The sequence below is a fragment of the Engystomops pustulosus genome, chromosome 6, assembly GCF_040894005.1.
Source record: "Engystomops pustulosus chromosome 6, aEngPut4.maternal, whole genome shotgun sequence".
Lineage (NCBI taxonomy): Eukaryota > Metazoa > Chordata > Amphibia > Anura > Leptodactylidae > Engystomops > Engystomops pustulosus.
The window spans coordinates 93,114,987-93,141,108 of NC_092416.1; the positions used below are offsets into that span (position 1 = coordinate 93,114,987).

A 26,122-nucleotide genomic window follows, 5' to 3' on the forward strand; every position below is an offset into this window, starting at 1 on the left:
GTAATGCATTTGTGAAAATTGCTGAACCATAGACGTGATAAATTCTTGATAAATCCCGGTGATGTACTGTGCCACCAGAGGTCTTCTTTACCACATCTGACCTGGTGTAGAATTGCACCATAGCCTGCCAGACTATAGGTGGTGAACAGGCGCAGCACAGCACTGCTCTTAGCTAGCCCACTGCATGGTGCGCCCCTTCCCAACTGGCATTAGAGGGGGAAGAAGTCGCAATTCCCATTGTCTGCACTGGGAATGGCACAGAAATCACAGCTTGTTTTCAGGTGTACAATCTGTGATAAATCTCCCCCCATAAGTTTCCTAAAACTTCTTGCATTTTGTCTGCGCACCAACAAAAAAAACAGAGTTTTATACTGCTTAAGACCGTTTGGAAGTATTGTGAAAAAGGGGACATGGTATAAAGCATAGCTCCCAACGCTCCCGGATTTGGCAGGACAGTCCCAGTTTTTAGGCACTGGCCCGCCATCCTGGGCAGTTGTCCTGCAATGTCCGACCTGTCGGTCTCCTCCCCGACACACTAGAGGTGCAGAGCCGAGACCAGAAGGCGGGACCAAATTCTGTTTACAATAAAAACCCTTACCTTGTCATTGTTCCCCTGCAGTCCTGCTTCCTCCTCTTCCTGGGGCTCCGAGGTGACAAGGCAGAGGGGGTGCAGACATCCAAGGGGCCCTGCCCCCTTCTTCCTCCATCTTGGTGCCCCAGGGAGGAAACAGGACTGCAAGAACGATGGGAAGGTGAGTTAAGTTCTTGAGGACAGGAGGCCACAGGAAGAGGCTTGAGGACAGGGGGCCATAGGAGGAGGATGGAGGACAGGACACTACAGGAGATGGCTGGAGAACAGAAGGTCACAGGAGGAGTCTGGAGGACAAGAAGCCACAGGAGGAGGCTGGAGGACAAGGCGCCACTGGAGGACAGGAGGAGACTGGAAGACAGAAGGCCAAAGGAGGTGGCTGGAGGACAGGGTGCTACAGGAGAAGGCTGGAGGACAGGAGGAGGACAGGGGGCCACAGGAGGAGGACAGGAGGCCACAGGAGGAGACTGGAGGACAAGGCGCCACTGGAGGACAGGAGGAGATTGGAAGACAGGAGGAGGAGGCTAGAGGTCAGGGGGCTGCAGGAGAAGGCATGGCTACAGGAGAAGGCAGGGAGACAGGAGGCCACAGGAGTCACCACTGGAGGACAGGAGGAGACTGGAAGAAAGAAGAAAGGTGGAGGCTAGAGGTCAGGGGGCTTCAGGAGAAGGCAGGGCTACAGGAGAAGGCAGGGAGACAGGAAACCACAGGAGGAGGCTGGAGGACAGCGATCTACAGAAAGAGGCTGGAGGACAGAGGTCCTCCCATCAGAGATCTACCTAATAACCCATTACATAGATCCCCATAGTTTTTTTAATTAAATCATATAAAAATCATACATAAATTATAACCCGTTAAATTAGTTATGTTATGATTCATGCAAATGTGCACCAGAGGCTACTGGGGTCTCCTACCCGCCCCCCCCCTTTACCACTGGATACTGTAGTCTAGCTCAGGAGACATTGTGACCTCATGTCAGAATTCACTAAGACCAGGGATTATGATGTATGTGGACAGGAAGGTGGAAGGTCCTGGTGAAGTTAAGCCAGTATCATAATATAACTGTCATGGCTCGGGGTCAGTGAACCCCCTGGACCACCGCGGACGATGACACAAGCCGACACCTAGGACCGGAATCTAAGTAGCGCCCGGTCTCCACCAGAGCCCGCTGCAAAGCAGGTTGGTCGTGCTGTGACCTGGAACCACCAGGTCATTCCAAAGGCATGACTTGTCTGCGGTGGCAGCCAAGGTCGAGGTACAAAGTCAGCAGGCACTCTCGTGGTCGTGGACAGACAATAGGTCGATGCAGGCGGCAGAGGTTCAAGGTCAGAGACGAAGCAAGAGGTCAGGGTAGGCAGCGAAGGAGCGTAGTCTGGAACGGAACTGGGGTCACATGGGGAAAACACAAACAGCGCAGGTCATCAGACAAAGCTTTCTCTAAGCCACTGGGAACAAAGATCCGGCAGGAAGTGCAAGGGAGAGGCACGATTAAATAGAATTCTGGGTCAGGCCAGCGCCAATGAATGGTGCTCTGGCCCTTTAAATCTTCTGAAGCCGGCGCGCCCATGCCCTAGGAGATGGGGATGCATGCATGGCCGAGGCCCAGAAGCAGGAACGAGGACAGGTGAGTAGTGGCTGCACAAAGCGGGAGCACATGGAGGCGCACAGGACTGCCCGAGACAATAACCCAGCATCTGCCAAATTCCTTCTTTATTGGTCATGAGAAGAGTGTGTGCTTCTATGCAGATCAGCCACCACAAATGTGAGGTGAGGCTGATCATGTGGCCAGTAACTGTAACCTGATAAAATGCAATTTGTGTGGGTACATTGGGCATGTGAGTGTGGATTGTCAGAACTACAGGTGTAACTTGTGAAGAGAGATAGGGAATTGTCCAAATGCCTGGTATAACATCTGCTAGACCTTTCCTGATGAGGACGTACTGGCAGGGGCAGATGACTTACAAAATCTCAGCAGGTAGAAATTGATACCATACCAGAACAAGATAATCTCCAGACACAATCCATTTAGGGGAACATAGAGGTTGTCCAGCTGGTTGTACCATCCTCAGTACTCATAGATTCTCCAGCCCTAAGAACCACAATCAAGAGAAAGAAAGAAGATACGTCCAGCCGTAAGCCTGAGGGAGGGTGGACCACTGTTCAAAAGTCTTCTTAAATGAGAGTGGATAAGGAAAAGACTTGGCCATGACTGTAAATAGGTTCAATATCTTATCAGAGTCAGATGCAGAGGAGGAACTATAAAGGAGACTTCATAGAATGGTGGTGGAATATGATGATGAGCCTTATGCAAATCCCCCCTCAAAACCCAAACAGTAGGTCCAGAGTCAAATTCACAGATTTATGATGATAGGGTTACTTTTCTGCTCCTTGCTATGGCTCTAATCGTGCACTTCCACCTTAACACCTTATTGACGCGTGACGTAATAGTACGTCACGCACCAGCTGCGGATAAATGGAGAGGGCTCACAGGCTCAGCCCTCTCCAAAGCCGGTAAGTCTTTACTGCATATTGCAGCAAACACATACCAGTAACACCCGCAACCGGTTCTCGCACCGATCGTGGGTGTTAACCCGTTCATCGCCACCGGCAAAGCTGGAGGCTTCAAAAACATTGGCTTGGTGAAGATTGCCGCTCCCCGTATAAAAAATTAAATAAAAAAGTGATCAAAAGGCCGTACAGTCCTAGAAATAGAAGCATTGAAAATGTCATCAAAAGTCTCAAAAATGACACCACCCACAACTCCTTACACCGAAGTATGAAAAAGTTATTAGCGTCAGAAAAAGGCAAAATTAATGATCGCACAGACCCAAGGAATGAAGTAGGCATGTCATTTAGGGCGAACAGTGAAAGCCATAAAATCCAAGCCCACAAGAATACTATCTATGCAAGGTTTTGGCAGAGGTAGATAAAGCACTTATCTTTACTGATAGTATGTGCTATGACTAATGCAATGACTGCATTATATATACAGTTGTTCGCTATTACTGTTTATGTCCTTTTACCCATATTAAACTACAAGTAATTAAAGATAGCACCCACGCACTGATGACAAAATGACTACCCTGGAGACTGTAACAGGCAAGTATAGGTCCAGCTCTATCTTTTCCATCTAGGTCAGTCGTCTCATTCACAGGGCTGTGAAATCAATGGCCATGTGTGTGAGCCCATATAAGCAAATGAGGAATGCTTGCTGTAGAAAACATGACTAGCATGCAGCCTCATTTCCTTGCCGTATGCAGGTAGACTTATACCACTTCTAAGGTAGTTACAGAAATAGTTTACATCAAGCAGCACCTGCATCTGCCATATTGCACATTTATGTCAGTGATGGGGTATTTGGCAGCAGGTGGGAGATTTGTTAGCTGGAAGTCTGAAAGGTCACCATATTTTAGTGACTTTTTACCCCCTCAGATACAGTGCCCGTGACGAAACATCCACCTCAGTCAATGGCATAGCTACCAGGGGTAAAGGGGGCCTTAGCTCCAGTCTCTGCTTGGGGCCCACTTTTGGTGTCAGTACCTATCATCATGCAAGGTGCTTCTGGTCCCCCATGCCCCCAACAGAACCTGCACTAATTATTTCTCCTGTGCTGCAGAAGAGAGATAATTATTGTGGTAAGTAGGTGGCAGCATCATAAAAGTTTTAATTTATATGCTTAATTTCCTCTAGTCAATGTTCCCCTCTTAAGACACAGGAAGCCCTTAAATTATCGTCTGTTTCCTAGATCACAGGATGCTTCAAAGCAGTATTATAGCCCAGACTGAACCACACTGCCACCTACAGGCTGTTATAAATATATTTCCTCTAAAGGGGTCTACTACACTGCTCCATCCAGTGCTTCCTGCTAGATACTACATATACTGAGTACACAAAGACCAAAAGAAGACATTCACCGGTATATGTCTATGGAAATGTTTAGCCTATATACGCCTAGAGCATTCCTGGTGCATATGCTGAACATGTCCAAAAAACAAAAAGTGTATGCAATCTCATGCATGTCCACCTAAATTAGTGAATAAGTGATCATATTCAGGGCCGATTCTAGTATTTTTGGTGCCTGAGGCGAAAAATTTAAATGCCACCCCCACCCCTAAGCAGCCTACCCCTGATCCATTTCTGATAGAAATTTCAGGGAAATCTTCAAAAAGCATTTACAACCTGATCAGAATATTCTAACAACATAAATAACAATTGATAACATCCTTACACTGCACAGCTCGCAAATACTACACATGTTGATGCTGATTCACACACTAGTAGGTCAGTCAGTAAGACAGATATTAGTGGCATATAGTATCTTACAGGATCCAGTCTACACCATCAGGAAAAGGATCATCAGCTCATCTTGCAAAAATGACGTCACCGGCTGTCACAGTGTCAGAATATGCGTGTGCAACAAAATTTATGATTTTTACCTATTTCAAACAGAAAATGCAATAAAAAAAGTTAACAAAAAACAGAATGATACTGGTACAAAGTACAACATGTACTGCAAAATAAAGGCCATCAACCAGCTCCGTAGACAAAAAATAAGTGTTATGCCACTTGGAAGACGGCAATGAAAAAACAATAGATATTTACCGACGTTAAGTTTCATTTTGGAAATTTAGTAAAACGCAAGAAAAATATGGCCCACCCCCCCTAATTTGTGTCGCATGAAAGCCGGCGTGGATGTGGCAAAATCCGATTGTGTGCGCCAAAAACCCCTGCTAAATGTGCCGGAAATCGTTGGAATATCCGACGATAGTGCGTTCCGCAGACCCTTAGTAAATGAGCCCCAATACATTTATTAGGCTATACGGTGAACACCAAAAAGAAAATGTCAAAAAATCAACTCCTCCATTTCCAACAAAGTTAATAAATTTTCATCAATAGGGTACAGCCGCTCCAAAATGGCATCACTGGAAAATGCATCTCATCCTGCTACAAAATGGAATCACATGGCCTCACGGCAAAACAAAAATTTTATAGCCTACAAAAGAGCAGCAATGTCTATAGAACAAAACCGGCAGCTGTAGGGCGCTTCTTCCCTTCTGCGCCCATACAACATGTAACGTCCACATGTGGACGCTTTAGGGCTAAATGAATGTAATACCGACAAAATTTTAAAAATTCTTTCACCTCCCATTTGTTTTTAATACTATGCAGCAAAATGAAAGCATTTTTTAATAGTTTGAGAAATATGCTTTTGATAACAGGGGATTCATATGGAGATTCTATTAATTTAAATTTCAAACTCATAAATAAAATTGATCCGGGCGCGTGGCTAGCAGTCAACATAGCTGGACGTGTCTGACTGAGCTTTGTGCAGACCCCTGATATCCTGATTAACATCATGTACCAACAAGGCCTTAAATTGCCTCAAGAAGACCCCGGGTGCCTCATAGACACCTAAGGAACTTACCGGGGCAAGTATTCCTGCACGACGAGGGACAGGAACAGCAGGCGACGAAGCGCTGACACCGTAGCCTGCAGCCTACACGGCCTGCCTTAGATTGTGGCACAGGTGGAGCAGCAGAGCTTCCCCCGAGCCTGCATCCCAGTGCAAATACAACCGCTGACTCGCGTTCGGAGATCCAAAGCAGCGGGTGTGCAGAGTGACAGGGCCGTCGCCACTGAGAGGAGGCCTGGAGCTGCGATGCTGCGAAACAGCTTCGGGTAGACCGGTCAGCTCCCTGAAATAGTCCTCCCCGCAGCGGGAGGGCTGAAGAGCCAAGCCGCCATTTAAGAAATGCCACAGTTAAGCGAGGCGATAAGTCACTGAGACTTACCCTGAAACCCGCCTGTATTTGACACAGAACACCAGAAGTCTTAAAGTGTAATCGTGAACAAAAAAAATCATTCCTTAAAGTATTTTGCCTCGGTCCTCATTTATTACCTTTTTTGACCCATAGCAACCAGGGTTTCCAGCTCTCAAAAAAACTACAATCAGCAAGATGGAGGCGGGACCTGCCACCTGTCACCTCATAACAAGTGCAGGCTGCTGACCAATGACACCAGAGCTATCTATCTACCTAGGTACCTACCTATCTATGTAAAACTTCAGCACAGCACATAAAGGCCACAGCTTGGAGAGAGTCTCCTGCCATTTGTGAGGTAATGGGGGAGGGGGGGGGTTTGCTGCAGTTTCTGTCAGTGTGGATTATGTGTTATACACAAGTGTAGGGAAAGCTGAGGAGAGAGAAGAATGTAGGTGCTTGGTTATTACATTAGTCAGGGCTTCTCCCTGCACATGACTGAGTGCTTGGGCAGTGATACATGAGGTACATCAGCTGTGAGCAGGGAGACATGAGGTAATCAGCTGTGAGCAGGGAGACATGAGGTGATCAACTGTGAGCAGGGAGGGGGATGGGGGCGTGTCTCCTGTCCATAGTCTTCTTTATGAAGACGTAATGTCCATAGTAACGGCTATCTGAGCAGTCACTGCCATCTAGGGGAAGTCTGCAGAATACAAGAGGAAGGAGCTGGATTCTGGTAACGAATCCAATTTCAAAAGGGCTTAAAATTACCTGCCCTACAACATATCAAAAGTTTTTGGAAATGACGGTTACACTTTAACCCTATCTTGACATAACCTGTCCCTTCTATCCAGCTGTGCGGGCATTGAGGGACACAAGCAAAAGGGAAAAGTACCCAATCCCACCACATTAATAAGAGCTCCCTGACGACAAATGCAGCTGAAAGGCTATGAGAATTCACCCGCACTGAGCAGGGAGAAACATCATGTACCCCAAAATGGCATTTGTTCTAGTATTGACAACCTTTCAGAGCCATGACGTCTGTATTTTTTTGTTGCCAGAGCTGGTTGAGGGCTTAATTATTTGTAAAAAGAGTTCATGTTGGTATCATTTTGGGACATATAATTTTTAAATAATTTTTTAGAATATTTCTTGTAAGGGTATTCTTATTTATTTTTATTATAAAAAGGTTTTTCACTTTTCACAATTTTTTACAGACTTTTCTGATTGCTTGTTCAAGCCTTTACACAATAGAAATGTATTGCAGGATGTTATATAACTAACTGGGCCAGGACATATGACCGCGATTTGCAAGGGGTTAAGCAGTTGGTGCACCAGCAGTTCACTGGGTTTTGAAATCTTCTGATGATGCTCCGTAGAAGTGCATCATGTCAGAAGAAGAACCCTTAATGATCGTTGTAAAAACAGGATACATTGGTCATTAAGGGGTTAAGGATATACATAACATATACACAGTGGATCTATGTTGCCAAATGTTAACTAATTCAGAATAGAGTATCAATTAATGGAATTAATGCCATATAAAAGAGAAATCTTTCTAGGAGGGCATTGTCTTGGTTATTAATGTTTAAGTATTGCAGCAGATAGGAAGGGAAAAACAACAATTACCTCTGAGAAGAGTTTGGGTATCGGTCCAAATGAAAGTCAAAGACTCTGACCAGATAAAGATTATATGGATTGTCCATGCCCTGCTTTGTCCAGGTGGGAGTGTTTCTTTGGAAACAGCCCTTAGAAGCAACACTGTCCTTCATTCTGCTCATATATGCAGTAATAGTTCTGCTCATCCTGGTCTCTGTATATCTGACTATTTTCAATTTACAGGAAAATAAGATGACTGGTCAACCAAACACAACAGGGCCAGACAGAGCATCATGGACTCACTTGAAGACAGGGGTTAAAGATCCATATTTTATGTCCATGGATAATACTTCAATCAAGATTCTTCATTCAAGTAATACCTCTGATGAAAAGTTGCTACAAGTGTGACAGGTTGAATGATAACTCTTATGACAAAACAGATCAAAGGTGGTGCTACCCATGTTCAAGGACAAGTAAAACTTGACCATGGGAAGTATCAAATATCTCTTGCCTGGTTCAGGATGACAAATTGAAATTGACTAAAAAAAGAAATTGACAACACAGACAAGGTCAAGTCAAAGAGAATCATACCATGGCAAAGACAGTGACAGGTGGGAAAGTGGCTCTGTAGGAATGTGATGTTTTGGTAGCTAAATCCAAATTATACTAAATTTTCATACTAAATCATTACATTGTTGTGTAAATTGTAGCAGGAAGTGTCTGTATAGGTATCTATGTATCGATAGATAGATACTGAAGATCAAAATTAGAGAACAACACATTTCCTAAATTAGCAATTGATACATCCTATTTCTATAATTTCCTAAGGGTCAAAAAGTGCCTACATATCAAGGTCATTGTGTAGTCCTATGTAAATTTATTCTAACATGTAAAACAGCAGTATTTTAAGCTTATGTCATGAATTTTATATAGTTTTCTCTGACTTTGCAAAAATGTTGTTTCATTCCAAAGTGACTGAAATACTATGGTATCTGGTTTAAGTTGAAGACCAAAGGGGTGACCCTATCAGCCACAGCAAGAGAAGTTGGTCATTCCAAATCTGTGATTTCTAGAATATTGCATCTTTACAACATCACAAACATCTTTCCCCCAGGAAGGCTGGTCGCCCTCAAAAGACAAATGCAAAATTTCCATGGGTAATCATTTCAACATTGGTATTGCTCACCAGTTACGACGATTTGAACTGAAAGCCCACACTGCTGTGACCAAACATTAATTAGCAGAAATAATCAAAAGACTAGACCTTTGATGAGTAGCATGTTGTGTGGACAGAGAGGTGGTCCACAGTTAAGAAAAAAAGCCAGTGAAAGGTGGTGGAGGAAGTGTCATGGATTGAGGGATGTTTTCTGCAGCAAGAGTTGGGCCTCTCATACAGCTACATGGCTGAGTGAATGCAAATGTGTATCAAAACCTTTTTCAATAACATGTTTTCCTTGTTTGTGTTCTTTACTCAAATAGCCAGCAATTTTCATGTAGGACAATGCCTCCTATCACACAACAAAATGGATTAAGAAAGCCCAGAGTCCTAACCTGATCTAAACCCAGTAGATACCTTTGGAAAATCCTTGGTGGCAAATTTATTGTGCAGTTCCTGGGTTAGGGGTGGCCCCAATGCTATACTTGGTCTGCCAAGCACTGTCAAATTGTCACCACATGTTGCTGCTCTTCGGAAGGGATGGTGCACCCCAATAAGAAATAAGTCCAGAGAGTCAGGGTCTGCAATGAACAGTTTCCTTCTTTACTGTAGAGATTCAGATACAAAACAAAACAAGCAAATCAAAGGGCTGACTTCTCCAATCTTCTACCTGGCAGTAGAAGTGTCCAATGCTAGGGAAAAGCTGAGGCAAGCTGTCCCTCTCTTTCTCAGAAGGCAGGTACCCTGGTCACAAGCTAGGAGTCCAGGGTCTACGGCAGAGTATCCCCATCTCCATCTCAGAGTATCCCCATCCCCATCTTCTCCTGCAAGTTCTGTTGCCTAACTGCAAGACACTAAGAACTGGGATTGTACTCCTTATATACTTTCTACCAGGGGACATTTTAGCACAAAAGCAATCATAAGGATTTTTCCCATAGACTTACATTGAGTCCCCATAATATTCTTAGCAGATTAAACATCTTTTCCAGACAGCACCTGCCCTCTAAAGGTCAAGCTGTCAGATAAATAAGTATGTTTTTGTTCTGCATAACAACCTACTATAGCTGTGGAAAATTACTGACTTCTCTGAGACATAGAGATACACAGTCAGAAATGTCTCTCAGTGTTCATAAATCCTTTCAACTAGTCTATACAGATAGTCATATTAAACACAATGTATATAATAAAACACTATAGATTTATGCAAGTTAACCCTTAATGTTAAATAAAGTAAGAATTGCTGAGTTTGAATAAGGGAAATATTCAGATATCCACAAATGTCCAAAGGTCAATGCACATCTGTTACAGGCCACTACAATACAAAAATAAAAGAAACCCCAAACAGTCGAAGAGCAGTGTGAGACTAGTGATCAAATGTGGATCAAATGAGACTACATTATTTCTGAAAATAATCAACTGACCATACATTGTTCTCTAATTTTGATCTCCAGACCTTTACGAATATTCCTAATATGCTCACTAATTCATGTTTTAAGCTTTCTCCCTATTCAACCCACAAGAAACCTTTTAGATTATGAATACCTAAATCTTCTTCAACATCTTTCAAATTTTGAGCTCTCCTAAATATAACTACCAGTTTATTTGAGACCTGATGTCCCAATTCAGGATCATTGTATATGAGAAACCAATTTTTCTCTAATATTTTTCTCACCTTAAAGAGGACCTGTCACCATCAAAAATGGCCCTAGGAGCTGCTTACTAAAGTAAGCAGCTCCTAGTGCTAAAACAAACAAAACACTGTTACATTGCTAGCAAACACTGGAGCGCTGTACACTGGAATCGCCAGACCGCCCTCAAAACATATTCCCGGTGTATTCATGAGGGGGCGGTCCGAGGCGCTGCCTCTTCCCCGGACTGCCCACCCTCTGCATAGGCCAGCGGTGAGTGCCACGCATCATGTGGCAGTCATCGGCCCTAATCCCTACCCCAGTTCCACCCATTCATGAATACACCAGACCGCTTTGAGAGCGGTCCAGCGTTTCTAGTGCACAGCGCAGCAGTGTTTGCTAGCGTTATCAGAGGTTTCCAATAACGCTACCATTATAACACTACTGCATTTGTTTTAGCACTAGGAGCTGCTTACTTTAGTAGTAGTTTAGTGCTGTTTTTGAGGGTAACAGGTCCTCTTTAATGCCATCTTTACTATAATTTGTTATAAAAATAGGGTCCATATCTTGTTTTAAATTTTAATGCTTATTTACTCCTTATGTGTTGTCGCCCTTAAGTGTTTTCTTAAAGGCTTTGTCGATAGTTTGGTTATTATATCTCCTTTCTTCAAACCTACTTTAAATAATACTAGCTTGATCTATGTAGACCTCTTGCCTGGTGCAATTTCACTGTATTCTTTCCAATTGTCCCATAGTTATATTTTCACAGGCAATGATGACAGCTTGAAAAATCGTTTGTTTGTTTAAAGTTTGTTTTAGTTAGCGGATTTCCTTCTTTCTTAAAACTTTCTAAATCCAAAAATTTGGTTCGCAAATTGTCACACTCATAAGTAAAACTTGTATTCAAATATCAATAAAGGCCCTAAAGCTCTCCTCACTCCCTTTTGCTTTCAGATCTGTTGTTAGAGGAAGCACAGTATGAGGGAGTCACAATGTGAAGGCGAATTCGCAGAGGCATAATGTATGGAGGTGAAGGGGGCCACAATGTGACAGGGAGCTGTGGGGAGGCACTAAGGGCAAATTAGTGTGTGGGAGGAGTAAGGGCCAGGAAAAAGTCTGGGCTTCGGGGGAAAAAATTTGTTCCTGTTTCGCCTCCACAGAAGTTGGAAAATATGCAGACGTGGATCATAAAAGTAGATGATTTATTAAAGTCTCTGTATTGCATGTACTTGTGCATCACTAGCATCATCCTCCCCATCTTGATCTCAAATAAATAGTCATTGAGAGAAAATATGAAAGAGACTCTAACAACTCACACACACACACATAAGGGGAAATAAATCTCAGCCCTCCAGCACTAGTGGATACATCATGAAGCATACGATGTGCAGCATAGAAATATGGAAATATTTCTATGGAATATGTGGAAAATGAAATTTATTTACATCAGCATTATTACTCCAGATTAGCTAAGGCTAGGTGCATACAACCGTTTTTAATTCTTGAGCTGACCACACAAATTGTGCGGCCAACAATGACTTCCACGATGCACGGTCGCGATGCGGAGAGTACATCATGTCTCAACAAACTGTGACTGAGTCAGGGAGCACTGCTGCAAATTATAGAGCAGGTCCTTTTCTCTCCCCAATTTGCAGTGAGGCCACTCAGCGTCTATGGAGCGCTGTGAAAAGTGTTTATCTCTCCTGTTTCCCAATGGGCCGCAACTACCCTGTTTACAGACAATAATTAAGCCCATGGTCCTGTACACTTAGCCTAAAAGGTTTCAAGTGTACAAGAAATCCACCCAGACACCCTGGGTGACACCCAGAGCAGCTCACTGCCATCTCTGTACTGTGGCTGGTGGATGCGGAGGAGGAGGAAACACCTTCCACAGAGGACAGTTTACCTTTGTCTCTGGGCATCATGGCTCAAATGAGCCAATAAATGCTGCAGTGCCTGCTTAACGACCACCGACTTGCATGGAAAGTCCACAGTGCCGTTTACTGGGTGGTCACCCGCTGGATCCATGCTACAGGGATAGCATAGCATCCTTCATTCCATTACTAGAGTGCAAGAGAAAAATGAGGAAATACAAGAGCACTTTGGTGTAAGTACTACTGGCAGAAATCAGCAACATAGCAGGGGCACCAGCAACACCTCGGGAGGAAGTGTTAGCTTCAGTCTCCACCCGAATAAGATACGCCACGTCACATTCATTCAGATGAAATTGACATGGATACTACGGGACTTGGCTGTATCGGCTCTTGAGTAAGTGGATAAAGTATTAGCCATACCTCCTCTGTCACTTCCCCTTAAACCTCCATATCCAACTCCTCTTCCTCCCACTGCATACTAGTTTCAAAATTATTTCATTGTGTTTATTTCATTTTTTTAATTTCATGTACTTTTATGGATTTATGTAAGGGTTTGTTTTTCATTGAAAGAATTGTGCTATTGGTACATATGACTTCTTGATTATTTTTTGTTTGCTATTTTCATGGGCAGAAGTTTATAAAAAATTGCAATTCTTGCACACAGAAAAGACAGTATGCACGGGGGTCTTACTCAATGGTAGGATTTATCAGTTTAGTTGCCGTAAGTGTAAGTGCTCCTCTGACTTACTGCACATCCTGACTTTTAGATCAGACATCTACGGTGAAGAAAAGTAAGACTCACTCCCATTGTTTCATATGACTATGTTATTATTATGTCTTATGTTGTTTGTATATGTAACCCATGATTTGTAATGCACTAGGGAATATGATGGCACGATAGAAATAAAGATTTATTTATTAGAATTCAGTGAATGAAATAGACTCTTAACTGTAGTGTTGTCCACTAAGAGATGATGCTTCCTGACACCTGTAGTTGTCCTACCACAATGTGCTTGTAAGCAACTCAGCAACTAGGTGCAGGTGGATGGACAAATTAAAATAATGAAGTGGCCAGGACACCCATCTATTTATCTTAAGGGTCAACTATCAGTGTAGTAACCTAGAAAAACCTTTAAATGCAAATTATGTATGGAGTGTCTTCTTACCGAAAAGTATTCTTTACACACACACAATATGTCAGCTATCCCTTTTATTTAAAAAATATTGATTGCATTCAATATATTGTAAAGCTGACAGGCAGTATATGCACAGCCTCCTGTAGGTGAGGGGCTAATATCAGAAGATATTACAAAACACATAAGACAATATAACGAGACAAAGGTATTAAAGGAAGAACATTAGCCACACTATTATGATATAGTAATGTCATGTACACAACTAGAGGTGTCGAGAAAACATAGTTCTTGAGGTCAACTTAGTACGTAATACAAGACATCTCACTTGGATGGGGCACTAACATCAGGACGAAAACTTAAGCACCAAGTCCTTTGCAGAACTCACTGTTTTCTCTTCCTTTTCTCGCTCCTAGATGGAGTCATCTCGGTAGTCAGTTAGAACTGTAGTTGTGTGCAGTATAATTGAAATACTCAGATTTAAGATCTGTCTTAATATTTCCATCAAATATCTTTAAGTCCTGTTGGGAAGGACAATTGACGCAGGTTTCCACATTCAGATGGACTAGAAAACAATTAGAAATGTAACAATCTGCTTGTAAGGGAGTTACATTCATATGCAGGCTGCAAGCTCAAAATTAGCAGCGAAATGCAGAACTGTTACACGTGGAAAGCTATGAGTTTGGTGGTTTATGTTCAAGAACATCAGTCACCTTTTTATTGCTTCTTGTTCTGCAGACTCTTGGCCAGATTTTGAAGCTGGTTGCGGAGGTTATCTATGGAAGGGTTAAACCACTTTTTCATCTGGTCTGACAGCTTATCTACACTGCTCTTCACATCAGAAGCCATTTTCTTGACTTTGTTCTGGACATCTTTTGCCACTGAGGCAAATCTATCCCTAAGCTGTTTTCCTTGTTCATCCATGGCATCCTTTAGAGACTGAAGACGTTCTTCTCCCTTTTTCTTTAAGTTGGTCACATAGGGTTCAACACTTTTACGGATGTTTTCTACCTTTTCCTGAGTGTTCTTGCTGAGATCTTCTCCATACTTGTTGAGTTTTTGCTTGAGATCTTCACTATCTTTTGCAAGACGTTTCTTTAATTTTTTCATGTACATACTGACCTTCCCTTGAACATCTTCAATGTTCTGATCAAACATGGATCGCAGGTCTCCTGAATACTGGATGGCCCTAGACTTTGTATCTTCCATGTCATCCTTGAGTTTTTCAGCTAGAGCAGAGACCTCATCGTTGAAACGCTGCTGAGCATCCTGGGCCATGGGGCCAACCTTGCTCTTCAAATCATCAGCATAATTGCTTAGTTCTTCCATTGTTTCTTTAATAAGTCCACTATAAATAAATATAAACATAGAATTATTAATTATTTAATGAAGTTCTAAACTCACAAATTCTGCTTGGACTGTAAAAAAATCAAGCTACTCCCTCCCATAGAGATGCATAGTCCATCCAGTATAGTGTGTTTTTATGGAGGCAAAATGAGCTCATCTCATCTCCCCGTGTGTGTGTTTAAACAGCTCTGAGAAGGGAGGATTAACCCCTTTACTTTCAGCTTGATGTTTGAATATAGTGCTCATGGCATACCACAGCCAGGGATCCAGGGTTAACACACACCCACAGCTGTGTAAACAACAGGAGGAGAGAGAGATTGGTTTCCATCCTGTAAACAGATTTGCCATAGCAACACAGAAGGTGCATTTTGCAACCTGTTTTCTCAATTAAGTTTATTAAAAAAATGTTCACAACACTCCACCCACAAAATAAAGTAAAGAACTGATGTATAACACATCAGTTAAAAATCCCATTGACATCAACGTAAAATCTTATGGTTTTCATTTTTTATGCTCACTTATGCAGACTATGGGAAAATATAATGGTAGCTGCAGTACATTTTTTCTGTTTGAAAAAACTAACTTTTACTGATTATCTCCCACTGACTTCCACTGACTCTCTCACTGACTTCCATATAAAAATTATATATAAGTACTAAAGCATCAAAAAATGCATGTATGATGTCTGTATCCAACTGAGCATAACGGATGAAAAACATAAAATTTACATTGATGTAAATGGGAGATGGATAGTCATAAAAAGTGTCCTTTTTTTCAATCTGGCATTACATCAGGTTTTTTTAGGCTCAGTTCACACTATTGTTCAAACCTCTGTACCTTACCTCAGTTAAAGATCAGAGGTTTAGTGTAAAAGTTAAAATTGCCATTGACATGAATGTAAATATATGTCATCCATTATGTTCATTTAGGCATCATCAATTATGCATGAAGGGAAAAATGATGGTGGCTGTAGTACCTTTTTTTCTGCAACCACGTATAACGGATGTTATAATTTTTACATTGAAGTCAATGGGAGAGGGATAGTTTTCACGGTGTCAGTTTTTTCCTATCAGTTTTTGAGATAGCTATAGACAGATATAGTTCATATATACAGTAGATGATAGATAGATAGATAGATAGATAGATAGATAGATAGATAGATAGATAGATAGAAATAGAGAATCTTCAAGAAGCATTCACTATGCAAAAAAAACCAAAAAAGAATGAAACAAGGGTGCTCGCTTGACTAAGTCCAGGGAACAGGTATGACTGAGCAGTCTCTAATCTGACCCGGGCCACACTGAGAAACACCTACAATTCAGGATTATTGATCACGTACCCCCACTAAGCAGAGGCGGGGATTCTGAAATGCAGGAAATTGAAATGGATATTTACATTAAATACTTTGAAACCTTTGGGTCTCAATATAGATCATAGACTGAGTGCATCATAATGGATGTCCCTTCTATATCCTTTATGAGAAACACACTATTGTTACGGGTGTAGATGACATTATGAATATAATGATTCTTTGTTTATAAACACTAACATATCTTTTTCTTCTTTTATAGATGTTGAATCTGTGCGTTTGGAGCATCTGGAAGATCTGTTTTCTTTGTCTCTATAATCTTTATGATTTAATTGCTGTGGCACTGAATACCATTTTTTTTCTAAAAACCTGTACCTCTGTTTAATGTTTGTTCTGTCACTTGGACTAAGTATATAGGTGTCTGTACCAATTCAGGTCACTTTCATGGTTATTACCATTTACAAAAATGTCCGTCCACACGTTCCTCTGAGAAGGGGATTGATGAGGACGGACACACATTATACCTTAGGTTTCATATCGCTGTAATGTGTTTCTCATTTTCTAGCGCGTATGTGTCCGTTATTGTTTTTGGTACGCACACACCTTGTTGGTTGGTTTGATAACGATCTATTCCACTAACACTGTGACCTACTACTAGTTAAACTTACGCTTTACTTGTTTAAGCGATGTGATCATCTTCTTCTCTTTTTTTGTAGTCTAATGTTGTATGCTACAGCTGTTGAATTTTGACAGCGATCCGCACATAGGGGCAGATTTATCAAGCGTCTGAAAGTCAGAATATTTCTAGTTGCCCATGGCAACCAATCACAGCACAGCTTTCATTTTACCAGTGCTCATGAATATTTTAAAGGGGAGCTGTGATTGGTTGCCATGGGCAACTAGAAATATTCTGACTTTCAGACAGCTTGATAAATCTGCCCCATAGACTTAGATTGTGTCTGCCTGCACTGTGCACACTTTCAGCTTGCGTTCCACTTTGCGGGTCAACATAGCGGTATGTGGAACACAATTACCTCCGGTAAACACTTACTTTACTAAACACTGCCAGAGACGTGGGGGACTTTGTCTAGAGCTGATGCACAGTTCATTCGTTTAATTTGTATGGATTCTGTGTCAGAATCATTTATTTACTTCACAATCTGTTATTTGTTTACTTTGTATATAAACAACAGCTAATTATGCACATATTATACATTTTAACCCCTTAAGGACGCAGGGTTTTTCCGCTCATTTCTCGCTCTCCAACTTCAAAAATCCATAACTTTTTCATTTTTACGTGTACAGACCTGTGTGAGGGCTTATTTTGTGCGTAATAAATTTTACTTTCCCGTAATGTTATTTATTTTAACATGCTGTGTACTGCGAAGCTGAAAAAAAATTCCAAATGTGGAAAAAAATTTTAAAAAACGCACGTTCTTGTGGGCTCAGTTTTTTCGACTTTGACTGTGCACTCAAAATAACACCTCAGCTTTATTCTTTGGTTCGGTGCAATCGCGGTGATACCAAATTTATATAGGTTTTATTGTGTTTTAGTACATTTTCAAAAATTAAACGAATGTGTACAAAAAAGTAAAAAAAAATTTTGCCATTTTCTGACGCTAATAACTTTTTCACACTTTGGTGTACGGAGCTGTTTGAGGTGTCATTTTTTGCAAAATGAGCCGACGTTTTCATTGCTACCATTCTGAGGTCTGTGCGACATTTTAATAATTTTTTATTTCATTTTTTATGTAAAAAAAAGTCGCATTTCGGACATTTGGGCGCCATTTCCCGTCTCGGAGGTCACCGCCGGCCGTAACCGGTTTTATATTTTGATAGATCGGGCATTTTGGAACGCGGCGATACCTAATATGTTTGTGATTTTTACTGTTTATTATGTTTTATATCAGTTCTAGGGAAAGGGGGGTGATTTGAATTTTTAATATATTATTAATTTTTTAAACTTTTTTTTTTCTTTTTTTTCCACTATTTCTTAGACCATCTAGGGTACATTAACCCTAGATGGTCAGATCGCTCCACCATATACTGCAATACTTCTGTATTGCAATATATGGCATTTTTGCAGCACATTCATTACAATGAGCCACTGGCTCATTGTAACGAATCTCCAGAAGCCATGTAGCCTCGTGTCAAACGAAGACCCGAGGCTACCATGGCAACCGATCACCGCCCCCCGGATGACGTCTTTTAAACGCCGCCGGCGACTTTGCCGGCGGCAATGAAAAGGTTAACAGCCGCGATCGGCGCAAGCACCGACCACGGTTATTAGCGGTGGGGGTTTTCTGCAATATGCAAAAACCCCCACCCTTGTATGAAGAGGACTCAGCCCGTGAGCCCTCTTCATACACTCCTTATACCTCTGCGCCGTAGAGCTACGGCGCAGAGCGTTAAGGGGTTAAAGAGAAAGAAAATTTTCAGACCAGCACTCCAATATGCTAAAAGAATCTTCGTAGTTTATTTCATCATCATAAAACAAGTTAGATCCATGAGAAAGAACAGCATTTACAATGTTCGAAACGCTTAGGTCCTTATGAAATATGCACCCTGTTTTATGATGATGAAATAAACTACGAAGATTCTTTTAGCATATTGGAGTGCCGGTCTGAAACTTTTTTTTACTTTTTTTGGATTATACACGAGTTTTCCGACAAAACTCCTTCTTTATGACTCGTGCACCGGACTACACAGATAATAATTTGCCTCGGCTTCAGTGATCCATGTGAGTGAGCAGCCAGCTCAAAAAAAAACTCTTTTGTTACATATTATATATGCACATGCACTTTATGTACTGAATGTATTTTGATGAATTAAGTAATGTTTTGTGTCAAATAATATTATATAAACATCGTATACTATTGCACTTTATACTTTGTCTCTATTGGTCACCTGTGGACATGTGACCTTCCTAACATTATATATATATCCACACTTGATCACTGTTATTCAGCTTGAGAAAGGCTCCCTGTTTGGAGCCGAAACGTTGCTCATACATATGGAATAAATCTACAAAGGTATTTTTTCTTCTAAAGTGGTGTGCTGTTGGTTTTTCATCTTTTTTTAACTACTTCTAGGAGTGCTGCCATTTTCATTTACACCGGGATCAATAAGAGAAAAGTCAAAAGCTGCACACTTTATTGTAGACGTCAGGTCCTCAGAACCATGCTGCAGGGCCAATGCCTGTGAGGTTGACAATGCATTGGCCCTTATTGCTATGCTACTAACAGCAGATTTCAAGCCCCTGTCATTTGAGCATTTTTCATAGGCAGGTTCATTTTTATGATGTGTGGGATTTGCATAGGACTCTATTGTGCATGTTTTGCTTTTGCAAGTCAAACGCATGAAAAATGCCCTATTCACATATGGGGACACATCAAAAACATTCTACACTCTGAGACACATGTATGTGCAATGCATTTCTCACTGATCCATTGCCATAGAAAAGATAGACCACATTCATCAGTTCTAAAAACACTGCAAAAATTGATCAAAAACTTGTGTAAAAAACTAACACTCAACAAACTGTGGCAGAAAATTTATTGAAATCTGATGGAAAATGTCAGTTTTAGCTTATTTAACTCTGTGGAAACTATTGACAAAACATTGGAGTCTCTTCTCAGTCCGTTCCACAAGATTCCTCTGAACATGTTCAGACTAAATGATGTTTGCACTACATTCCATGTTCCTACAGAAAAATTGCTGAGTTCGGTGAATATATGATTATTTCCTGCAGGCAGACGCTACATGTGACACCCCCATGCCCTATGAAAATCCAGAATAGATTGTATAATCGCGATCGCTGGAATATGACAAATCTCCCACTATGTTTTACAGATTTTTTTGAGTGCTTTTTTAGAATGTATCTTCTATAATACATAGATGTTTTAAGAAATTACACAACTTTATGCTCTAAAGAACAATCAATTTTCAATGGATTTTTTGTTAGAGTACTTTTCAGGACCACAGCTACCTGTTCACATACAGACCTGTTCATTTCACAGACCAAACACAGTGTAGGTGACCGCATTCAGAGCATCAAAGTGATATATCATGCTAGGAGTCCCTGTTTCATTGAAAAACAGCAGCTCTGAACTGTAGTCGTTAAATCCTGTTCCACCAACAAGCAGGGAATCCTTGCATCTTAAATAACTAAGATACAAGGATTCTTATGTGTGACACTGTGCTTGTTCTATGAAATTCACTGCCAGCCTAAATCCCCTACAGACCTAACATTTCTCACAGCTAAGATTTAACACATTCACACATGGTGGCTGAGTGAGTAGCACTTTTGCCTTGCAGCACTGGGGTCCTGGGTTCCAATCCCACCCAGGTCAACATCTGCAAAGAGTTTTTTATGTTCTCTCCGTGTTTGCGTGGGTTTCCCCCCACACTCCAAACATACTGTTAGGTTGTTTAGATTGTGAGCCCCATGAGGACAGGAACTAATTTGACATGCTTTGTGCAGCTCAATCTTTGTGCACTATATAAATAAAGAATTATTATTATTCAGTTTTCTGTAAGCTAAACACCCTGATACAGATCGCCTGCACTTATACTTTACTGTATTTCTATGTGTTTGTGTTTTTTTAATTAAAAGAGTATTTTTTTAAATCACTGATAATAAAATATTTTGCAATTCCTTAACAAATTTTCAGTTTAACCCCCCCCCCCACCCCCTCTCCCCATTTTCCAAATCTTTGCTTGATTTCCATAGGAACATCTTTGTTTATATCCAGAGACTATAGCTCTTCGATGTTAACAAATCACAGCAAGCAGAGATCTTTGGTGAGGAATGAAAACACAAAATGTATTTGTACAACTTTCTTTTCTACAAGTATTAAGATACTAGGCCTGGAAAATCTCTTCATAGAGATTAAATTAATATAGTTATTGTGTTATGTGATGGGTGGCAGTGATCATACATTATCATGTCTTATAATAGGAGTTGGAAGGAAATATGACTGACAACAGATGTTTCATGAGCTGTCAAGGCCAATCATAAGCATCAGGTACATATTTTATGACTTGTCTCCAGGCTACTGTCACAGACACATGATATGTCACCTGGGTCTACATGCCCTGTCCTGTCCTGGCCATTCCTCAGGTGCTCTTTGCCAAATTCCAAATTTTAGCTTAAACCCCTACAGCAGGTAATATCTGTGGCCATATGGCAATGAAAAAAAAATTATGTTCAGAAGAAAATATTTATGACAGGAAATCGAGAGATCAGTACAGGCGGTCCCCTACTTAAGAACACTCGACTTACAGACGACCCCTAGTTACAAACGGACCTCTGGATATTGGTAATTTATTGTACTTTAGTCCTAGGCTACAATAAACAGCTGTAACAGTTATCAGAGGTCTCTGTAATGAAGCTTTAGTGTTAATCCTGATTCTTATGACAACCCAACATTTTTAAAATGCAATTGTCACAGAGACCAAAAAAGTTCTGACTGGGATTACAATGATAAAATATACAGTTCCGACTTACATACAAATTCAACTTGAGAACAAACCTACAGACCCTATCTTGTATGTAACCCGGGGACTGCCTGTAAATTCTACCTGTCACACCTTATCATGATTGTATAAGCTAAATGCTAGCAATGCAACAGTTATTATACTTTAACATAAAAATGAATACTATATCTTTTATTGTCCATGATTAAAATATATATGTTTAAAGAAACAGGATTACTCTGGTCTACCTGATTTAGCTTGCATAGCAGGCACAACCCATGGACAAGAGTGGCATTATTATTATTATAATTGCAACAATCACCAAATCAACAGGCAGTGTGAAGGTATTCTGCACATACACATGGTGTGGGTATAGCCCAAATTGAAGTTTGCATATTATTGGAACATTGTCTTATCATTAAGCTTATACATTTTTGGCCTATGGCTACTAAAAGGCATTTCCCTAAACAGTCACATTCTTCACCGTTTGGCTGTTCAGGGAACTGCAGCAAAGCACCAATTATGTCAGTTAGGTGATAATGCCAGTCAGTTAGGGCTACACTGCTAAACAAGCACTATGCCCACCAATCATAAAATGATGGCACACCATTATAACATGCCAGCTAGTTATAAGAGTGTCAAATAATATATTTTATGTTTTTCTGCTTTTTAATTGTGAAAATAAATTTAGATTTCTCAGACCCAATGAAGTAGTAAACTAATTACATAGGTAATACCACGCCTTGAATAGATGCCTATGCATTGATGAACATAGCTTTATAGTTAAGAGTCATTGTATTACTTATATTCTGTAGCTGTGATTGTACACATTTCTCTGGTGATCTAGACTACAATGTAGGTATAATGTTAGTAGGTATTGAGAAGCTCCACATCTGGTCCTTACAGCTAAATTCACCTACACATTTACCATCATGTTCGAAATTCTTTATTTTACTCACTCAAGTTCTTTGCCAATCTGAGAATCTCTCATCCTTAAAGTGGCTTCATCTGCAGCTTCCTCCACTTTGTTCAGTGTCTGCCAAAAGCTGTCCAGGGCAGACTCCCATTTTGTCCTGGGTGCATCTTTGAACAGTGATCGGGCCTGGGCTCCTGTAGAAATAAGTTGAGTGAATGGTTTTCCAGATTAGAGATAATAGTAACATGTTCAGTATATGGTAGTAATGTCAGTGGTGTAATTACCTGCCAAGAGCCCAATGGTCAACAGCAGAATACTCCACTTCATGATTCTCCGATGATTCTCCTATAGGATCCCTAAAGAGAAAATGTAAAAATATAAGAACTAAGACTAAAACTCCAACAATAAAATAAGTAGCTTCTATTACTCCAGGATGTCCAATAAAAAATTATTTTCTTTCTACAACGGGAAAAAATTCCATTGTCCATTTTCCATATACTAAGATAAAAAATAGTCATGGTCTTGTTCAACCACTCACTGTTCTTCCAGCCATCACCCCCCCCCCCCCCAAGACCAGCATTTATCTCTCTCACCTTCTTAGTAGCAACTACTTCTATCTTCCTTCTCTTTCCCTTTTTATATTAGCTGTTGGCTCAGAGTTGTAAGGGTTGCACTCTTGCACCTTGAAGCTGGAGGCAGACACATGATCAGCATTAGGTTGGAGGGGGCGAAGTCTAATGAGCAATCTGGTCTTTGTACAGGGTTAACCCTGAGATAGCTAGAAAGTGACAGAAAAGGAAGCATAAATGAAACAAATCACACCAGCACGAGTCATGATCAGCTGGTTAATTTTCTAAACATTACATTTACAAACTTAAATGTATTTTGTATCACATACAATAGCAAGTAGTTATGATGTGTAAAGAAAATTATACATGCTTCTACAAATGCTTTTTTACAAAAAAAACTGACCAGTATGTCCTACTTTGTAGCAACAGCTGCACATCTGTTGGAGTATCTCTTCCAGCTTTGCACATTTAGAGGCTAGAATTTATTGCAAATTAGCTGTATTTCAGATTAGATTGATTGGAGAGTGTTTGGAAAAATTTTCGAATCAATCCACATATTCTCAATTGAATATGAAAGTTGATTTGTATTAATTTGTATGGGCTCATGCACATTTATGGTTGGAATGGATTTGTGTGTGAGCCATCATTCCGAGCAACCTGCCATTTTTGTGGCACGAACAATCTTTATTGCCTTCAACGACGACGAATGACAGATCTGTTATTTGTGGCCCGTTGACAGCACATTCAATACACATTCCGTTTTTCATGTCCTGTATTCCAAAAGCCATATCTTTTCCCCAAAACCTTATTATTTATTCTGACCACCATATTAAGGGTCAGGAAGTCATTTTCTCTACTTTGGACCAATTGGCATCAGCGTTGCAGAGTTTTTGCCTTCCTCTGGATCAACATTGTATAATCTACAATTAATATGTTGGAGGTGAACTTTATTTATAGAGATATAAAGAAATCCCTTTTTTAGTTTGGGTTCGGGGTTTGGGTGTGTCCTCACATGTGCCCCCAGGCCAATCACAGCAATGGCTAGTAGGTAAGGGTGAGTGATCAGCTGCATGGCCGCCAGTCCAGCAATATGTCCTGGTTATGTGGCAAAGTTTGGTTCTGTTCATCTCAACTTATTTACTATTATACTAAAATACAAAGCCAAATGAGGGGTTGTTATGTGTGGGGAAAAACACACTTTTTGGTTGTACTGTTTAATTTTCTGTGCAATCTATTGGTAAGCTGGAAGAAAATTCCAAATGCAATGGAACTGACAAAAAAAAGTTTATTATGGCTTTTTTTCATAACTAGAGATGAGCGAACACTAAAATGCTCGGGTACTCGTTATTCGAGACGAACTTTTCCCGATGCTCGAGTGCTCGTCTCGAATAACGAACCCCATTGAAGTCAATGGGAGACTCGAGCATTTTTCAAGGGGACCAAGGCTCTGCACAGGGAAGCTTGGCCAAACACCTGGGAACCTCAGAAAAGGATGGAAACACCACGGAAATGGACAGGAAACAGCAGGGGCAGCATGCATGGATGCCTCTGAGGCTGCCTAATCGCACCATTATGCCAAAATTATGGGCAACAGCATGGCCATGACAGAGTGACAGAATGAAGCTAGATAGCATCTAAAACATCCAATAATTGACCCTGACACTATAGGGGACGGCATGCAGAGGCAGCGGCAGCAGGCTAGAGAGTGTCATGGCGACATACCCTAAATGGACTCAGGCTTCAAACCAATGGGTGGCAGAGAGGAACCAAAGGAGGTGAGCAAGAAGCGCTCAAATAATATCGGTACATGATAAAAGTTTGCCAGTATATTTTGTGGATTACACAGCAGGGTGGCGACAAAGTTAACATGGAAGCCATGAAAACAACCCAAAATTCTGCCTGACACAGCTCGTTTGATAAGGGGACCATGTATGGAGGCAGTGAACTAGTAGTAGATTAAAGGTGCTGCAGTTAAAACTATGTTAGTTGGATCTTGGCATGGAGCTGGCGCTCCGCTGCCAGGCGAGCTTTCGCCAATCCAAGCCCCTGTCTATAGGCTACTCCCCAAACAGCACTTCTAAGAACCTTTTGTATAAGATCAAGTGTAGTAGCGTTCTTATAAGTTTAGGATATGGCGGGTGAGGGGAATGTAAACAGATGCGCAAGAAGCGCTGAAATAATATCCCTAAATGGTAAAAGTTTGCAAGTATATTTTGTGGATTACACAGCAGGGTGGCGACAAAGTTAACAACTTTGATGTGGAATGCCCTGTAATAGCTCTTGGGCGGTGTGCCTTTTATCGCCTAGGCTCAGCAGTTTCAGCACCGCCTGCTGTCGCTTAGCGACGGCACTGCTGCTGTGCCTAGAGCTACCGACTGATGGCGCCATGCCCACGGATGGTAATTCGGAGGAGGAGGAGGTGGAGGAGGGGTGGGAGGAGGTATAGTAGGCCTTTGAGACCTGGACCGAGGTAGGCCCCGCAATTCTCTGCGTCGGCAGTATATGACCAGCCCCAGGGTCAGACTCGGTCCCAGCCTGCACCAAGTTAAGTGTAGTAGCGTTCTTATAAGTTTGGGATATGGCGGGTGAGGGGAATGTAAACAGATGCGCAAGAAGCGCATGATGCGCATGGAGCTGGCGTTCCGCTGCCAGGCGAGCTTTCGCCAATCCAAGCCCCTGTCTCTAGGCTACTCCCCAAACAGCACTTCTAAGAACCTTTTGTATAAGATCAAGTGTAGTAGCGTTCTTATAAGTTTAGGATATGC

General features: G+C 41.3%; 1 protein-coding gene across 1 annotated transcript; it reads right to left on the reverse strand.

Annotated features, from left to right (window-relative positions):
- Nucleotides 1–13,800: 13,800 nt before the first annotated feature.
- Nucleotides 13,801–23,500, reverse strand: APOE (apolipoprotein E). Its single transcript, XM_072110392.1, has 4 exons — nucleotides 23,382–23,500; nucleotides 23,073–23,144; nucleotides 22,832–22,982; nucleotides 13,801–15,086 (listed from the first exon to the last, which is right to left on the reverse strand). The coding sequence occupies exons 2-4, from the start codon at nucleotides 23,113–23,115 to the stop codon at nucleotides 14,456–14,458; spliced, it is 825 nt and encodes a 274-aa protein (XP_071966493.1). The 5' UTR covers nucleotides 23,116–23,144; nucleotides 23,382–23,500; the 3' UTR covers nucleotides 13,801–14,455.
- Between the last annotated feature and the right edge of the window lie 2,622 nt (nucleotides 23,501–26,122).